Here is an 18,550-nt window from a genome sequence, read left to right on the forward strand (position 1 = left end):
ATATTTTCCTGTACTCTAATTTTTTTTTCTTTGTATTTTCTATTATTCTCTCTAAATTCTTTCAATTTCAATGAATTCCAATTCATAGTTTCAAATTTAATTGTTTTACATGTTAATCATAACACAATCTTCTCTGGTGTTAATGCTTGTTAATCTTTAAATTTTTGGTATTTATTCAATTATCAATATTTGTTAATCTTTAAAGTTTTTATTTTAAATTATTGATCTTGATATTCTAACATCTTCATCTTATTTTTCTATCATGTTTTAGATGTTATCGAATGCTTATGTTGTGTGGGTGATATTGAGATTGTTGGAAGTCATTGGTAAGTATAAGTTAATAGATAAATCTATATATCTATAGAAAGAAAAGCATTAAGGAGATGATGTGACACTTTTCAAACCACTCTATTTATTTTGTCCTTTAATCTAATTTTTTATTTATTTTATAGATTATAATAATAATAAATGTAATTTTTTAAATTTAAATGAGGTATTTATAAGATATTATTATTTAAATATGGATAAATATTTCTGTATGAATCTATATATATTCTAAACATTCTTTATTAATCTCATATTTTCTTGTACTGTAATTTTTTTTCTCTTCTTCTCTCTAAATTCTTTCAATTTCAATTTTCAATGCATTCTAATTCATATATCCAAATTTGATTGATTTATATGTTAATGATAACACAATCCTCTCGGGTTTTAATGTTTGTTAATCTTTAAATTTTAGGTATTTATTCAATTATTAATATTTGTTAATCTTTAAAGTTTTTATTTTAAATTATTGATCTTGATATTCTAACATCTTCACTTTATTTTTCTATCATGTTTTAGATGTTATTGGATGTTTATGTTGTGTGGGTGATATTGAGATTGTTAGAAGTGGTTGCTAAGTATAAGTTAATAGATAAATCTTCAAATAGATTATGTAGCATCATTAATTGAAATATTTTCCACCATCTCCAATGATGTATAATCTATTGCGAGTTGTAATATATTTATATTTTATTTAATTATTATTATTTAAAATAAATAAAAAATAAAAAAAAATAATAAAATTGATATAACTATCTTATTTTTTATCAATTTATTTGTGGTTAATTAATTTACTATTATTAATTTAAATTTAAATAAGATGTTAATTTTTTTTTATTTATAATAATATGTTCATATCTATTTTTGTAGATTTTTTTTTTAAATTAAAGATATTTTATAAAAAAAAAAAATATATTTTTGTATATGAATATAAATTTAAATAATGAACATTATCATGAAGAAAAAAAATTACAGTCAAAACGCTCTTAAGTATACATATAAAGAGCATGTTGTACGAGTGGGTTGAAAATAAATCTCTTACACATAATCTCTCAAAAAATATTTAAAAACATATATTTTTAATCATTACAAAAAACTCCGCAAGCGACTATATTTTCTAGTTGTATAATATAAAAATACATAATAATAAAATTAAATTGATTGATTAGGAATATTTAAAAAAAAAAAGGCCGTAGTATGACTGAAATTTATGTTAACTTGACTTTTTCCTAGAGAGATTAGTATTTCTATTTCTACATGTACTCATTTTTTATGACTTTATTGAATTAAAGAGATATCTCAACATAACCCACTTTTGGGAAAGGAGATAAGATTAATAATAAGCATCGTAGGGTACAAACTCAAGAACTTTCTTTATCAAGCAGTATGAGTATGACTTTTGTCATTGGCCTATGGTTATCCAAACAGACCTTTAAAGGTTTATTGGCATGTGCCTTTTTTCATGTTCAAGAAACTAACCCATTAAAAAGAGTTACATAGGCTTTCAAATAATAATAAAAAAAAGAGATACAAAGGGGGAACTACTCTAGCAGTAACCAGAAAGGAATAGACATGGCCCCAATAGCAAGCAAACTTTATGAGGCCAATCCACTGATAGCCATGTGCAAAAAGTGTATGCATCAAAGAGAAAGAGAAGGGATCCTTAAACCCCATCCTTCCTAGCTATCTAATATTAACTTTTTATGAGTCTACTTATATGATCAAAAAGTGCATGTCCAGCTCTAAACTTTGCAAATCTTCTTATTTAACTCTATCTTATAAGTGGCTTTCCTCACATTGAAATATATTAATGACCTTCTCTTACTCATAAAGTTGTATTAGGCGCCAAAGCTTAGTTTGTTGTTTAATTCCAATTGAGTGAGGAGGTCATTTCAGTATTCCAACTTTTGCCAGTAAATAATTTAGAGAATCTCATCAACTAGTCCGGACGGATGGTCTTTCACTGTAGATTAGTTTTAGACTTATAATAGTAGTAACAGTATTGTAGACAATCTGTTTGAGAAAACTTGCCAACAATAGATGGGTATCACTAGGGGGTTGGCTAGGAGCGTCTTCTCAAAAAACAGGGCTGCTGGGACTCTTGATGACACTGTGAGTTTCTCAATCTCAATGGATTTTCTCTTGCCAGTATCTCTTTACTACTATTTTGTTTCAAGTGATTCTTTGTTTGTAAGATTGTAATGGAAATGATTTCTTGAATTGGGTATGTTTCAAAATATTGTGATATGCACTTCTTCAACTCACTCTGCATTTCATTTCATTTCAAGTGACTTTCTTTTTGGTTATTCTGTGTGATCCTAATAGGGATTCAAAAACAATATGATGGAAAAGAGAAGATGGAACTCTGTTAGATCATATCTATGTGGGGATGAATTGTTGAATTCAGTCATTGCTGAGGAGGATTCTGCTTCGTTCAGGAGCTCTGGGGTTAGTGCAATCACTCTCACCCAGCAGAACTCAGTCATTGCAGAGAAGGATTCAGCTTCATATAATAGCTCTGAAGCTACAGTCTCACAGCTGACTTCAGTCCTTGAAGGGGACCATGATTCGGGTTCAGTTAAGAGCTCTGAAGATACCGTTACACAACCACTAACAGAGAACTGTGCAGATATATCGGCAGGAATTCAAGGAGAAGAAAGCAAGCAAGATGTACAAGTTCAGAGCCTTCACTCAGACTCCAAAGTTATGAAAGAGGAACAAGCAGCAACAATCATACACTCAGCATTTAGAGGCTCTATGGTTATTACACACTGTCAATAACATTGATTTTTACTACATATTAAAGAAACCCCATATTTCTATTACAGTGATCATAAATTAAAAGAACAAATATTTTTTTTTTCAATTGTTATCACTTTGTGGTGCTTTAACTACACAAGGAATTCTGGCTATGTTCAAGTCATTAAGAGTACTTGAATTTCAGGCTAGGTGTCGAAGGGAAGGAACCGAGTTAAGGGGTGGTAATAAGGAGCATAAAGTTGGAAATGGAAGCCCAGATTTGGAGTCTCTTGGTACCTCAATTGAAGCTCAAACAGGAAATTCAGTGGAAACTTTCTCTGTTCAAGGTGAACGTAATGCTGTTCCTCAGATGCAACAGAAACTCAGAAATCAAGTTATAAAGGTAAACATTATAATTTCTGCTTGCTAAATCGAAAACTAGTTGATAAGGTACTGCATTAATCAATAGTCAAAGAGTGAGCGACTGGAAACTATTACTTGAGATTTAAATCATCAAATTAGTAGACATTAGACATTAGATTTTTCCATCTGGTGTAATTGCTATAATCCTTTACTCTGATTCCCGTGTCTAGCTCCTCTTGGTATCATAAGCTTTGTTGACAGTTCAAATGCCATTATTTTTCTTTCCCTTCTCTTTTTTTTTTTCTTGTTGTGAGATTTCTTATGACATTACATAGCATCAGATTCATTTCACATTAGCACAGCTGTCACTAGGACATAAGTTGCAGTAGAAATTCATATACCACTTGAGAACAGAACAGAAAGTTTAATCGATTTTATTTTTATTTTTTTTAACAGAAAAGGAATATACGAACTTGATAATGTCAAATGTGTATACGCTTCTTCAAATCTTCAAAAGTGACTGAGTACTCATTTCAGATAAAAGTATCACATTTGTTCATAAACTTGGGTAAATTGATTTTGACAGGAAGACTGGGATGATAGCACTGTTAGCAGCAACATATCCAAAATGAGGATTCAAAACAGATTAGAGGCAACCACAAGGCGTGAAAGAGCGCTAGCTTATGCTTTTTCACAGCAGGTACACATAAAGTTTCTCTTTCGAATCAAACTGAGTAATTTCAAAAACTTTTTCATTATTTATTATCTTTGTTGGCTGTGACATGAAAATGTCAACCTGATTCTTGTGTATAGCTAAGAATCTGCTCCAAGAAGAAAGAGATGAAATCAAATGGCAAAGAACCCCACATGGGTTGGAGCTGGCTAGAACGATGGATGGCAACCCGCCTACCAGAGAGCTCCTCGGTTGAAAGCCGTGTGAATAAACCAGAGGTGGATTCAATATACAGAAACCAAATCAGAACCAACAATAGATTTTTCGATATAGCAGGAGAAGAGAAAGAGAGCTGTGGTTCAAATGAAGTGTCTCTATCGTTTGATAATCTCTTAGTAAAATCAGCAAACGAGAGAGATGGTTTCAAGCCAGCTAGAAACAGAAAGAACCCAAGAACTGTATCAAGGCGCAAAACGGTGCCAAGCAATCAGTGCCAAAAAGAATATACCAAGGTAGGAATTTTCTACTGTATTTCAATTGCATACCATACTCAACTCGTTACAAAATGAGGAGGCTCATTAACCTCAGGGAAAATTCCTGTGTTAGAGAAAGCTTACCATTATTCCTCTGGTATGATAAAAATTCTAACTTCTACTAGATGAAAATGACTGCTGTTTTCACATCTTTACAGGTAAAAAAAGAAGGATCATCCAAGGGAATATAAAAGACAGAGGCACCAAGCAGAATAAGTAGGGAAAATCTTGTGGAATACCCTCAGCTTATTAATTGCTCATCTTATCCAAATTTGTGAATAAGTTTTCTTGCCACTTGAAATGCTTTCGCGTGGACTTCCTAATATAACTGTATTACCTAGTTAAACGTTATGAACTACAACATTTATTGCGTCTCTGTAAATCATAAAGAACATTACATGGTGTAGGAAGATCTAAGGCGTATGCAGTTAAGGATCTTTCATGCCTCTCTATTAACTATAATTGACCAGGGTTTGATAAGGTTGGAAAGTGTATAAAGTGTGCAAGGTATTCTATGCTACTAGTAGCGTTCTAAATTTGTCAAACAAGCATTGATTAATGAATCGGAAATCCCACAAAATGATTTGCCGTCATTACAGACAGCAACAAAACATTGGTTTAGAAATTCATGATAATGGGAAGAGCTGCGGCAAATAGAGGTTCTCTTCGTTCTTCACAACGACGATTGTATTGGTCTGAGTACATGTTAGCAACGTCGACAAGATTAAAAAGTTCAACATATTACTTCAAAACACAGCAATATTAAATAACACCAACACATACAATGTGTCACTCAGCCATTTTAAAATTGATTGGATACACAAAAATAACAGCCAAACTTTGCAGATAGAAATTCATATATAAGTTGAGAAAAGATGTTAACATCGATCAAGGCCTGTACAGAACCTAATGATTCAAATCTTCTTTTATGAGATGCCAAAATAAATGATGCTCCTTTATAACACACTATCAAGGGCCATTTTACCGCACCTTGTTTGTTTTGATGAAAACCAGCATAAAACTTCAATCCCAACATAAATGAAAATTTATTTTCTCTATATCTTGTCGATATCTTCATCCTCGAACTCGATGTAATCATCACCAGCACCCTCGTCTTCATCCTCAAGACCCCCAGCAATGCCCTCATTAAGACGGGTATTCTCAGGCAGCTCACCATAAGCCTTGAGAAGCCTAGCCTCATCGGGCATGTACTTGAGGATCACATCAGCTTTGTCATCCTGATAGTCTCTGAGACCAACGAGTATAATGTCTCCTGCCGCAATCCAAACTTTCTTGTGCATTTTTCCTCGGATATGGCAGAGCCGTTTAGTCCCGTCGATGCACATAGCTTCGCACCGACCATTACCAAGCATTCTTAGAACTTGGGCATATTCCTGCCCATCTTCCTTGAAGACAAGCTCACGCTTTTCGTCATCAGCTTCATTCTTTCCTCTCTTCCTGTTCTTTCCTCCCTTTCCCTTGTTCTTCGGCATGTTGAGTAATTATTTACTTTCCCTAGATAAATAAATAAATAATTAACAAATCAGAAAAAATATATCTAAATTGGAGAACAAATCAACAATCTCACGAAAAATGAAAATCATGATGTGAAATTAACTGACACCGTATTCATTGAATTCTTCAAGCAAATAAATAAACATATAAAACAAATAATCACCGTGTTTTTAAGAAATAATTCAAAAATAACAGAGACCGATTCTGCTTAACTATTGATGGAAACATGAATCAGAATCAATTCAGTCAGAAAAATACATATTATTTTGAGTTTTAATTCAACATGCAAAGAGAACGATCGCAATGAAATTGCACCTTGAAAATTAGAAAACCTTAAATCACCATACACCAATTTCTTACCGATTATGCCAAAATTAATAAAACCAAAGAAGCAGAAATACAATATAAGCAGCGAAAAAATGAAATAGAATAAAACGACTAAGCAATTTGCTATGATGAATCGGAACAAAGTAAAACCCTAGATTATGAGGAAAAGTAATAAAATAAATGCAAAAGAAAGAAAAAGAAAATAGAATAATACCTCTGTTAGCGTGCGAAAAGGCGAAGGTTGAAGAAGAAAAAGGGGATTAGAAAAGAGGAGTGTGGAAGGAATGAACGATGAAGTTGCAAATGAAGCTCGGGCGATAGCTTTGCCTTCTTTTGTACCACACACACCGCCCCTCGGGATCCTTCCTTGTGGAATCTGAACACTCCTCTTGGGCTTAACTCGGCCCAAACTATAAGGCCCATCTGACTATACAACTACCAATATTTCGGGAATGTTTTCATAAATATGGGGTTTTTCAAATTTTGCAAACAATATGGCATCTTATTATAATTTAAAAATCTATATGGCTTTTTTAATACTATATTTCCATTAAAAAATATTTAAAGAAATGAAAGAAACAGAAGAGTTTACTCAAATTGATACAAATCTTGCAAAAAATAAGTCATTATCAAAACTCAAAAGAACCAAGATAGTCCATGCTCAAAAAAAAAAAAAAAACCAAGATAGTCTTAGCAAGCAACGTTCATGATTAATTTCATTAAGTTTTCTTCTTTTTCCTCCATATTTTTTTTTATTATTGTACTATCGCAATACCATTTCGTTTAATGCTTCTTTCTTCTTTAAAAATACTTACAATAGATGATGCCTTAGAGGTCTAATGTAAGATGCAAATATAGTATAAAATTTAGCACAAAAAAATTAATAAATGATATATTTGAAATAAAGATGCAAATTCATATAAAAATAAATTTTCAATAAATAATCATTTAATATTTATTAAAAATATTTGTAACGTCCTCATCCTTATAAATATATATATAGCATAGTATAAGTGGCGTCTTGTTTCAAAATAAATTTGTAATGGTAATGGTAATAGGAGTAAAATAAAAATAGGAATAGGATGGAATGAAATAAAAATAGGAATAGAATGAAATGAAATTTTTATTTTTTTTGTTTGGTAAGTACTTTGGAATGAATAACTTAATAAGGATGGTTATATTTGGTATATTATGGAATAGAATAAAATTAATATTATTTTGACCAAAACACCCTTAGTCATATAAATTTAATTTTAATCAAATTATTATTATTATCTTGTATATTAATTTGTTTTATGTGCAAATTTCTATTTTTATATTGTCAAAAAATTACTATTTTTATCATAAATTATATTTATTGGACCAAATTACTTTCATATAATAAATTAAATAAATAATGTATTATACACCAATATTTTGTCACCTAATAATTAAAAAATATACTTAATTAAATATTTTATTTATGTATTGAGATAATATAAAGGTAAATCTTTACAATATTTATTATACATAGTGACTTTATTACTTTGGTGAAAAAAATATTTTATAAATACAACCTTTCGTTATATTAACAGAATAATAAATGTATATTAACACTAACAATGACAATAAATTAAAATATGTGCAAGTTAGTTTTAAATTTTTTAAGATATATTGCGTCATGGCATCATTTTTTTTATCATTCTTTCCAAACTCAAATTTGTCACTTTCTTTTTATATAAAAATATATATATATATAAAGTGATAATTATTTCTATAATTTTGGGTATGAAACGTTTAGAAGAAAAGGGTAGATACAACATTATATAAAAAGTGTTGGAGATGAATTGTAACGCCCTACTTCCTAGAGCTGTTACAGGTGAGTTTAAAAACGTGCTTATAACTCGCTAATCGAGATTTTAAGTCAAATAGTGTAATTAAACCATACACAGAGGACAAATTTAGAATTTACTCCATAATATTGAAAATCATAAAAGTTGACACCTGGGATTCCAAAATACAGCTTAGAAATATTCACAACATAAAAATAGAGCCAAGTTGGCTAAACGACAAAATCTAAGTTCATTTACAAGCATCTCCCAAAATCCTTTGGCTGGCAGCCAGGCTGGCCAAACATGTACACGCCGCCTCACGCCTGCTGTACTTATGATTGGTTGATCTTCTCTTTACCCTTACCTGCACCACAGAGCATCTGTGAGCCGAAGCCCAACAAGAAAACCCATAAACAGATAACATATGCAACACATACAACAAGCATATAAATAGGCCACCAATGGGCTAAACACATACGCCCTAGCCATCCCAGGCATTTACCAAGCCCTGGGTTCGCGGACCACGTCGTGAGGATATCTCAGGTATCCTTTTAGGGACTCACCCTGGCAACTCGCACTCCACGTGCTCAACGCTGCTCCCGGCCCCTTGTCCTTCTCGGCCTTGCACTCAACGTGCCCAACGCCGTTCCCGGCCCTTCACCGTTCTCGGCCTACACCGTTCCCAGCTCTTGCCGATCATTCACATAATAACATACATAGTATAACAAGCAAGTACAGAATTCTAGCATAATCAGTTTAAGGGCTACGCCCCGTAGTTCTAACATATTGGGCTTGGCCCTGCATATCAATTCTAATCAAACACAATGGGCTCAGCCCTACACACAAGCTCTATGGGAACAAGGGTTTTCTTACCTGAGTTCCGAGCTTTCTGAGCACCGATGCCCCGAGCACAGTCCTCTAACTTGAGCCTCGCCGAAACCCTAGTCACAACACATTAACAATATCCATCCATCAAGTTCTAATCCAATAAATAACTTCGAGCCATAACCCTAACCTCCGGGACCTTGAATTCTATCCATCCAGGTGATAAAACCCATCTCGGGTCCTAACCATTAAATTCCCAAACCTAAACACCCTTAAAAATGCAAATTAGCTCTAAGGGTCGCGGCCTTTCCCACAAGCGCCGCGGTTAGTGTTGAATCCCAAAAGAGGGTGTTTTAATATTTAAACTCGCAAGTGCACGAATCGTTTCGGAATATAATGTTCATGTAAATACGAGGTCGAACCCATGAGAGTTGACTAACATCAAAAGAAACTATTTCAAACAAAGCAAGAATATTCTAACCTAGTTCCAAATATTTGATGAGATTTTGTTTTAGAAAAATAAAAGACAAGTAATAAAAAGATATAAGATTAAATAGAAAAATGGTTTTCAAATGAGATAAGTAAAATAAGATTATTAAGATATTAGAATCCACAAAATGCAAGTTCAATAGTATTTATAAGTATATTGATTCCCAAGTTTAGATATAGTTGAAATAAATCACACTATACTTTTTTCAAAATACATTTTCTATTCAAGCACAAGTTATTTCCGAAAATGTAGGATTTTTCTTCACTTATATAAGATATAATTTCTAAGCATTAGTTGTGTTACAACCTAATGAAACTACAAAAAATCAAAGAGATTATGTTTAGGCAAAATATGATACTTATGCTCTAAGAATTAGATGTGAACAATTTAATGAAAAACATTTAATCAAAGAATATCATATTTTTGCATAATGAAGAACTAAGTGTAATATGCTTTAACAATCAATAATAGATGAAAAATGCATATCTTTGATAGAAAAATCCATAAACAATGTTGCACAAATGGGAAATCAACATACAATCAAAAAAATACTATCTAGTTACATTTTGCTTCATCATCATCTTAATAATCTTTGAAAAAGATTAGAAGCTCATAACTAGATTGAAATAAAAATTACAAAATAACATACTTGACATGCTCTTCAAAAGATGAAAATGGTAGAGAAAATAGTGAAAAGAAGAGAGAAAAATATGAAGTGTAGAAGAGGTTGAAAAGATGAAGAAGAAGAGCTCCCCAAATGGTCTTACAAGACTCTATTTATAAGCAAAATATGGAGATTAAATTAATCAAATTAAAATAAATAAATTGATTACTTTAATTGCGTTGAGAAGTGGTAGGATAAATAGAGTAAGTGTAAGAGTATTGGAAATATGAAATGTTTGGTTAGGTAAAAGATTAGTGAAAAGCTAGGGTAAAAAAATGAATTAGGAATGTTTACTTAGGTAAAAAAAAATAGGGAAGAGTGAATTGATATTTGAGTGAAAAGAAGAAAAATATTGGGAAGAAAAATGTGACTTTTTGGTCTTTTGGTGGCTATGTTGGCAGCTTGGCTGTCTTAGGGCGGTTTGGGCCATTTGGGCTATGGTGGGCCTGGAAGGAGAAGCAGGCGTGGGCCTTGCTGCTGAGGAGGAATGCTGGGCCGGAATTGCTGGAGTGGTTTGGCATATATGCAAGCTGGGAAGAGGCAGGCCCAAAGGAAACTCATGCAGTCTTGGGCGGGCTCAGGATGGCTGAATGAAGGCTGAAGCTTGGTGTGATGTTGGCAGCTGGAGCTTCAGGCGTTTGGGTTGAGGAGCTGACAGCTGGCTCGGGTGCAATAGGAGGAAGAGGCATTTGAATTAGGCGTGGTTGACGTTGCTGGCTGCTGAAGGAAAATTGGTGAAGGCAGAGAGAAGGCTAGAGGCGACAGCTGGCGTTGATGGCTGGTGATGCTTGTCCGTACGGCTGGCAAGTGGAGCTTTGAGCAGCCTTGGGCGTGAGGTGGCAGCTGTAACGCCCTACTTCCTTAGAGCCGTTACTAAGTGATTTTTAAGACAAAATAGTGTGCAATGAACTCGCTAACCGAGGTTTTGAGACAAAAGTGTGACTAATTAAAATTTAAGGTTGTAATCTTAGAAAATGCGTCGTTTCATTTAAAACTGCTAGTATTAAGCATTTGGGATCCCAAAATAAGATTTGAAAACTATTTACATCTTGACATAAGTTTACAGTTGATAAATCATAAAATCATAGATTATTACAGCCATTTTCAAAGAAACCCCCAACCAAAGCAGTCGGGCAGGCCAAACATGTACGCGTCGCTTCACGCTCTCCATACTCATGGTTGGTTGACTCAGTCATTGCCCTTACCTGCAACACAAAGCACCCGTGAGCCGAAGCCCAGCAAGAAAACTCATGCAGAACATAACATATGCAATTTATACCATTTATCATAACAGATAATCCACATATAAACAAGTCAACCACTAGACTAAGCAAACACGGCCATGCCGCCCCAGAAGCCTTACCAAAGCTTGGGGTTTCGGTTCTCACCGCGAGGATAACTCATGTATCCCTTGGGTCCCACCCTGAATATAGCATAACACATGTATCCACCGGGCCCCGCCCTGACTATAGCATCCCATGTGCTAGGTGTTACTTCCGGCCCCGCTGCCGTACCCGGCCTACGCCGCTCTCGGCCCTTGCCGTTCATTCCATTATAATCACACATATAATATAACACAACAACATGCAATCAAATATTAATTCATTTAAGTCTGCACCCTAACATGTGATGCAATATAGGGCCGCGCCCCGCAATCATACTATGGGCCCATGCCCTATCCTACGGGTGTTATAGTTTTCTTACCTGACAATTCGATAGTTAAAATCACCTGACTCCTTGAGCACGATCCCACTCGAACCTTAACGCACACCTAGGCACAAACATAGGTCAAAGTCAACACCGAACCCCAAGTCCGAAAACCTAGCCTCGGGACCAATCCCGAGCCCCCCGGGAAGTCCTAGATCCACAAAACAAGGTGGCGGAGTCGAACCCCGAACCCTAGGTCAAAATCCCTCACAAATAGCCCAAAAACCCCATTCTGGGCGCAGGGTAGCGCTACAGCGCTCAAAAGAGAGCGCTATAGCGCTACAAGCAGAATCAGCACCTCCCCAGAAAGAAGGCCTAGCGCTACATCGCCCAAAGACTAGCGCTGTAGCGCTAGTTGCAGGCAACCAAAACCAAAAATCGCTTCTTGCGATTTTCTTCTCTCATTTCAACTCCAAACTTGTCCAAGTCTTTCCCAAGCCCAAAAACAAACTTATACACACCTCACACTCATCCCAAGCATCCCAAGAACTCAATCCCAAGCTCAAGCAACCCAACAACTCAAAATCTACCATGAACAACCCTAAACCAGAAATTCATGTAAACCACAAAGATAGAGTCTTAGAAATCATACCATTAATGCAATTTCGACCTTGATTCAACCCTAGGCCTCCTTAGCTTGATCATCATCAAAGCTTGACCTGCTTTTCCCCAAAAGTCCCATCCATTTAGCTCAAAAACACAGCTCAAAACCAGTAAAGCCCTAAAACTGAAATCCTCAAGAACTTACCTCAAGTTTCAGATGTTCTTGCTAATCCTTGCCAAGTCTTCAAGTGTGACCTTAAGATTCTTGATGCTCAGCCTATCCTAGCTCCCCACTGAGCTTGACCTCAAGAAAAGTGAAGAGAAGAGGTGCTAGAACCCCCAAATCGATCCCTTAGAAAACCCATCAGTTTTCTCTCTTTTCTTTCTTTCCTTTTTCCTTTCTTTTTCAGCCCCTTTACTCTATTCTACAAAATCCACTAAGTGTATAAAGCCTTATTTATTCTATCTTCAAAAGCCAATTGACCAAAATGCCCTCCCTATTAATTCTAAACTCTTTTACCCAAGTAGGGCCATTTTAGTCATTTACCCAATTCCCGCTAATCCTCAAGTGTCTCTAATATTTTCCCGTTGCTTCCCAATACCTGATAAATCACCAAATAATTATCCCCCATCATCAAAATAAATCTCAATCTATTTCTCTGAATTCCTGTTCATACCTCCAGGCTCGCCCCGAGCCGGGTATAAATTCCCGCTAAGACTTTCCGCTAGCCTGCTCACTGGGATCGCCTCGAGTCACAAATCACAGATACACCCACATCACAATGTGGTCTCAACAATCATCAGATATCAATGCAGTTATGCCCAACATGGCCAAAATTACAGTTATGCCCTTCTAACACGATTCGGGCCTACATGCATACTAATATACATAGTCATGCATCTCAGATAACAAATAGTCATATAACATGCTTTAACTCATAACCATGCATTTAATTCATAAAATAATCACACATAAATCCCATCATGCCCTCCTGGCACGCTAATCAAGGCCCTCAAGCCTTATTAGCGGATTTGGGTTGTTACAGCAGCTGGGAGACAAGGTCTTGGAATGGGCCTGGGCCTGGCGTGGGCCAAAGGCTGGAAACATGGGTTTGATTACAAAAATACCACTTTTATTTCTTCTTTTCCTCACTTTTTAAAGTAAAAAAATACCATAAATTCCCTACAAAATAAATATAAAATAAATCATAATAAAATATTTTCAACTATAAAATAAATCAATTTAATTCTTTGAAAATATTAATTATAACTTAATTTATATTTTACAATTAAGTTCAATAATACAACTTTTTTTTTTACCACTAACTTAACAATAATAATTCAATTAACATTTTACAACAAAATACTTATAAAAACACACAAAATTATATAAAATCATGATAGGACTACTAAATTCAAAATTACTTAAAAACTTAATAAATCAATTAAAAACTCAAGAATTAAGAAACAATTAGCACATAAAAAGTGGTAAAATAACTCTATTTTGTAGAGTTATCAGCTAGCTTCCCACTGACACCCACACGGGCCGCGGCGCGCCCACCAAGCGTCGTGGCGCGCATGAATCTTCTCGGCCTCCCATGGTTGCAACCCTCACCTCCAAACCCATATTTTTCACCATTTTTCCTGTGTTTTCTTCAAGCCAATCCTCACCAAAGCCAAGCTAACAATCCTAGATAATCAACACCATCATTCCAGCTCAGTATCAAAATCAAAACCCATTAAAATCTACCCCAAAACCCAACTAGATCACTCAAGAACAATTCAAACTTGCTAACATGCATACTCTAACAACCAGCTGCAATTCTAAACATAACCACTATAATTAAAGTTTACCTCTTGCTGAATTAAACCTTAGAACCAGCCCCCTTATGCTCCAAGCTCCAAGCTCCCTAAATCCAAGCTGAACTCCTTAAACCTTCAAGTTGATTCCCAAAGTTTCCCTTTGAATTTGCCTTAGAGAGTGAAAGAGAGAAGAAAATAAAAGCTATCCTTGGTTGAGAAGAGAAGTGCAAGTCGGTTTCTCTAAGTTTCTAAACAATTCTCCCTTTTTGTTTTATTCACTTAAATCTATGTGGTTACCTCAAGGCTCGGGGTACCCAAAACGTCTCCGAGGGCAAAATGGTAAATTTCCCCAATATTCCCGCCTAGACATTCTATCCTCAAGTATATCTCCAAATATTTATTTTCATGTCCCGATAATCCCATAATACACCTAGTACCCAAATTACCCCTCGACTCATCCCGAGTCATAATCTCTACCCCGTTGTGACTCTCAGACTAACCGCTCCCTAAGACTGTCTCGGATCGTGTTGCACAAACATATCACATATATATAACATTTATCACACTTATGCCCCTAATATCCAGACGGGGCCCACATGCACATTTAACTCAATTAAACATGCATCATTATCATATATTCACATAAATCCACGTATTAGCATATCAAATCATTTATTGCCCTCCAGGCGCACTAATCAAGGCCCTAAGCCCGATTAGCAAATTCGGGTCGTTACAACTATCCCCTCCTTACAGAAATTCCGTCCTCGAAATTACTTGAACAACTCGGGGTACCGCTCCCTCATCTCTGTCTCAAGTTCCCACGTCGCCTCCTCAACCTTGCTGTTTCTCCACAGCGCTTTCACCAAGGCGATAGTCTTGCTCCGCAAGACTTTATCTTTTCGATCAAGATTCTGCACCGACTTCTCCTCATAGGACAAATCCTGATCAAGCTCTAGATTCTCAAAACTTAGAACATGCGTCGAATCTGACATATACTTTCGGAGCATGGATACATGGAAAACATCATGAACCCCTGATAAAGCTGGAGGCATCGCTAATCTGTAAGCTACCTCACCAACCCATTCCAAAATCTCAAAGGGGCCACCAAACCTGGGGCTCAACTTGCCCCGAACACCAAACCGTTTCACACCCCTCATGGGTGAAACCCTAAGGAACACATGATCACCAACCTGAAAATCCACGCTCCTGCGTTTCAGGTGTGAATAACTTTTCTGTCGACTCTAGGAGGCGAGCATACGCGCTCTAATCTTCTCAATTGCCTCATTGGTCCTCTGAACCATCTCTGGACCCAGATACCTCCTCTCACCTGTCTCATCCCAATGGATAGGTGATCTACACTTCCTTCCATAAAGCTGTTACATTATATTATAATATAATGTTTTAGATTAAATAAATGTGACAAAGTGTGTCACTATTGTAACATATAATAGAGAGTTACAATATTTAGATATATGAGATATATCCAAATAATGTAACATATTTGGTGTTACAAATTTGTAACCTCCAAATATTACCCTTTATTGTGTAAATTGTTGTTACACAATATTGAGATGAATTTCATAAAGCCATATGTGATATGGCTGTTAGAGATATGATTTTAACCCCAATAATGGGTTTTGGGAGTTACAAAATCATTTGGGAGGGTTTGGAACCGTTTGGAAAAACAGCACATTTTTTGTGCTGAATCTGGTTAGTGGCCGCGGCCACCAACATTCAGTGGCCGCACCCTGTGGGTCAGAGACCAGTGGCCACAGCCACTAATGTCTCTGGCCGTGGCCACAGGCCAAAACTGACCAAATTTTCAGTTTTTGCAATCTTTGTTGAACGGCTCAAAAAACCCAAATAACTCCCAAATCTCTTTTTTAATTCCATATTAATCTAATTAAACATTGGTAACAGCCATGGGGGTTGGTGGAATTTGAAATTCAAAGGGTGTCTCTAAACTCTATAAATAGGAGCCTATAGCTCACTTGTAAGACACAACTTTTCTATCCACTAGAGCACTTGGCTAGAAACACCTTGAGGCTTGATAATTCCAGAAAGCTTTTCCAATATCTGAGAGAGATCCCTTAGTGCTTGAGTTAGGGGGAAATAAGCTTTTGGACAAAGGTTTTAAACCTTGTTCAAGTTGGTGATCCCCAATCCTCTTCACTTAGGTTGTGTAAGTGAGAGTTTGATTGTGTTTCTGTTCTTCTTTTTATTCTATTTCTTTTCTTCTTATTCTCTTGTTCTATTTACTTGTATATTTTGTTTAAGAGTTGTAATCTTTTCATTTGGTCTAAACACTTTATTTTACTTGTAATCTTTTGCTTAGAGTTGTATTCTCACTATTCTCTTCTTCATCATCATCTTCTTCCTTTCTTTAGTTTATTTGTATTTTCAGTTATAGAGTTGTAACCTTATTTAATCAATCTATATTTACTTGTAATATTATTGCATAGAGTTGTAATATTATAATCATTTTCATTGAGGCAAAACAATATTTTCCTAACAAAAGCATCTTGTACGGAGCCACACCAATGGTCGCCTGATAACTGTTGTTGTACGAGAACTCGATCAAAGGGAGATACTTACTCCACGATCCCCCAAAATCAAGCACACAGGCTCGCAACAGATCCTCCAATATTTGAATCGTCCTCTCATACTGCCCATTTGTCTGAGGATGATAAGCGATACTAAACCGTAACTGCGTGCCCATAGCTTTCTGCAGACTCTCCCAAAACTTGGAGGTGAAGGTGGGGTCTCTGTTCGACACTATCGACCTCAGAGCCCCATGAAGTCGAACAATCTCCTTCACATACAACTCTGTATATTGCTCCACAATATAAGTTGTCCTAACAGGCAAAAAGTGGGCGGACTTGGTATACCTATCCACAATCACCCACACTGAGTCATGTTGACCCACAGTTCTCGGTAAGCCAACTACGAAGTCCATAGTAATATCTTCCCACTTCCATTCTGGAATCCCCAAAGGCTGCAACAACCCTGCTGGCCTCTGGTGCTCATCCTTAACCTGCTGACAAGTTAAGCACTTTGACACATAATCCACCACATCCCTCTTCATGCCCGACCACCAATATAGAGCTTTCAAGTCCTGGTACATCTTTGTCGTACTCGGGTGCAAAGAATAGGGAGTGGTATACGATTCATCCAAGATCTCTCGCCGGATATCAGTATCCATCGGAACACAGATCCAACCCTTGTACTTCAGTAACCCCATCTCTAAGATGGAAAAGTCCTTAGTCGCTCCAACTAAGGCACTCTCCCTATGACCTCGCAGCTGGGAATCTTTCCCCTGCGCTTCCTTGATCCTCTCAAGGAGTGTAGACTGAAGAGTGATGTTGGCCAACTGACCAACCACCAACTCTATACCTGCTCTGGTCATCTCCTCAGCAACTTATCAGATATTTGCCTTGAGCTAAACAACTGCCCTGGGCCCTTCCGACTCAATGCATCAGCCACTACATTAGCCTTCCCAGGATGGTAAAGGATATCACAATCATAATCCTTAACCAATTCCAGCCACTGCCTCTGGCGCATATTCAGGTCCTTCTGTGTAAAGAAATACTTTAGGCTCTTATGGTCGGTGTATATCTTGCACTTCTCACCATAAAGATCATGCCTCCAAATCTTAAGTGCAAACACCACCGCTGCCAACTCCAGGTCATGCGTAGGATATCTTTGCTCATATTCCTTCAACTGTCTCGATGCATAGGCTATCACCTTACCAGCTTGCATCAACACGCACCCCAAACCCTGCCTAGATGCATCACAGTAGACCACAAACTTTTCATTCTATGTCGGCAAGCTTAACACTGGCGCAGTAATCAGTCGCCGCTTCAGTTCCTTAAAACTGTTCTCACACCTATCCGTCCAGACATACCTTGTCTTCTTCGTGTAGCTATTCTGGAGAACCCCTCAACAAACCGCCGATAATACCCTACTAATCCCAGAAAGCTTCTCATTTCAGGAACATTGCTCAGTCTAGGCCAATCTCTGACCGCCTCAATCTTACTTGGGTCAACCAGAATCCCCTCCTTACTGACGATATGGCCCAGAAATGTAACTTGTGGCAACCAGAACTCACACTGACTGAACTTAGCATATAACTTATGCTCTTTCAACCGTTGTAGAACCAACCGCAAATGTTGCTCGTCCTCTGCCTCTGACTGGGAGTACACTAGAATTTCCTCGATGAATACTATCACAAAC

The 18,550-nt window shown here is 36.3% G+C and overlaps 2 protein-coding genes across 2 annotated transcripts; one reads left to right on the top strand and one right to left on the bottom strand.

Moving 5' to 3' along the window:
* The first annotated feature begins 1,903 nt into the window (after positions 1 to 1,903).
* LOC133818429 (protein IQ-DOMAIN 33) lies at positions 1,904 to 5,152 on the top strand. Its single transcript, XM_062251291.1, has 6 exons — positions 1,904 to 2,436; positions 2,650 to 3,084; positions 3,269 to 3,466; positions 4,013 to 4,126; positions 4,240 to 4,611; positions 4,791 to 5,152. Exons 1-6 carry the CDS (start codon positions 2,365 to 2,367, stop codon positions 4,821 to 4,823), a joined length of 1,224 nt encoding a protein of 407 aa, XP_062107275.1. The 5' UTR covers positions 1,904 to 2,364; the 3' UTR covers positions 4,824 to 5,152.
* Positions 5,153 to 5,459: 307 nt separating this feature from the next.
* Positions 5,460 to 6,844, bottom strand: LOC133818430 (eukaryotic translation initiation factor 1A). Its single transcript, XM_062251292.1, has 2 exons — positions 6,689 to 6,844; positions 5,460 to 6,147 (listed from the first exon to the last, which is right to left on the bottom strand). The coding sequence occupies exon 2, from the start codon at positions 6,123 to 6,125 to the stop codon at positions 5,688 to 5,690; it is 438 nt and encodes a 145-aa protein (XP_062107276.1). The 5' UTR covers positions 6,126 to 6,147; positions 6,689 to 6,844; the 3' UTR covers positions 5,460 to 5,687.
* Positions 6,845 to 18,550: the final 11,706 nt, after the last annotated feature.

This window comes from Humulus lupulus, chromosome 2, assembly GCF_963169125.1.
Source record: "Humulus lupulus chromosome 2, drHumLupu1.1, whole genome shotgun sequence".
In the NCBI taxonomy this organism is placed as follows: Eukaryota; Viridiplantae; Streptophyta; class Magnoliopsida; order Rosales; family Cannabaceae; genus Humulus; species Humulus lupulus.

Excerpts from the sequence above, each read along its gene's own strand:
- LOC133818429 (XM_062251291.1), top strand. The coding sequence starts at position 2,365 with ATGGGTATCACTAGGGGGTTGGCTAGGAGCGTCTTCTCAAAAAACAGG. Across the intron at positions 2,437-2,649 it reads CTGGGACTCTTGATGACACT|GGATTCAAAAACAATATGAT; the intron begins GTGAGTTTCTCA and ends TGATCCTAATAG. Across the intron at positions 4,612-4,790 it reads GCCAAAAAGAATATACCAAG|GTAAAAAAAGAAGGATCATC; the intron begins GTAGGAATTTTC and ends ACATCTTTACAG.
- LOC133818430 (XM_062251292.1), bottom strand. The coding sequence starts at position 6,125 with ATGCCGAAGAACAAGGGAAAGGGAGGAAAGAACAGGAAGAGAGGAAAG.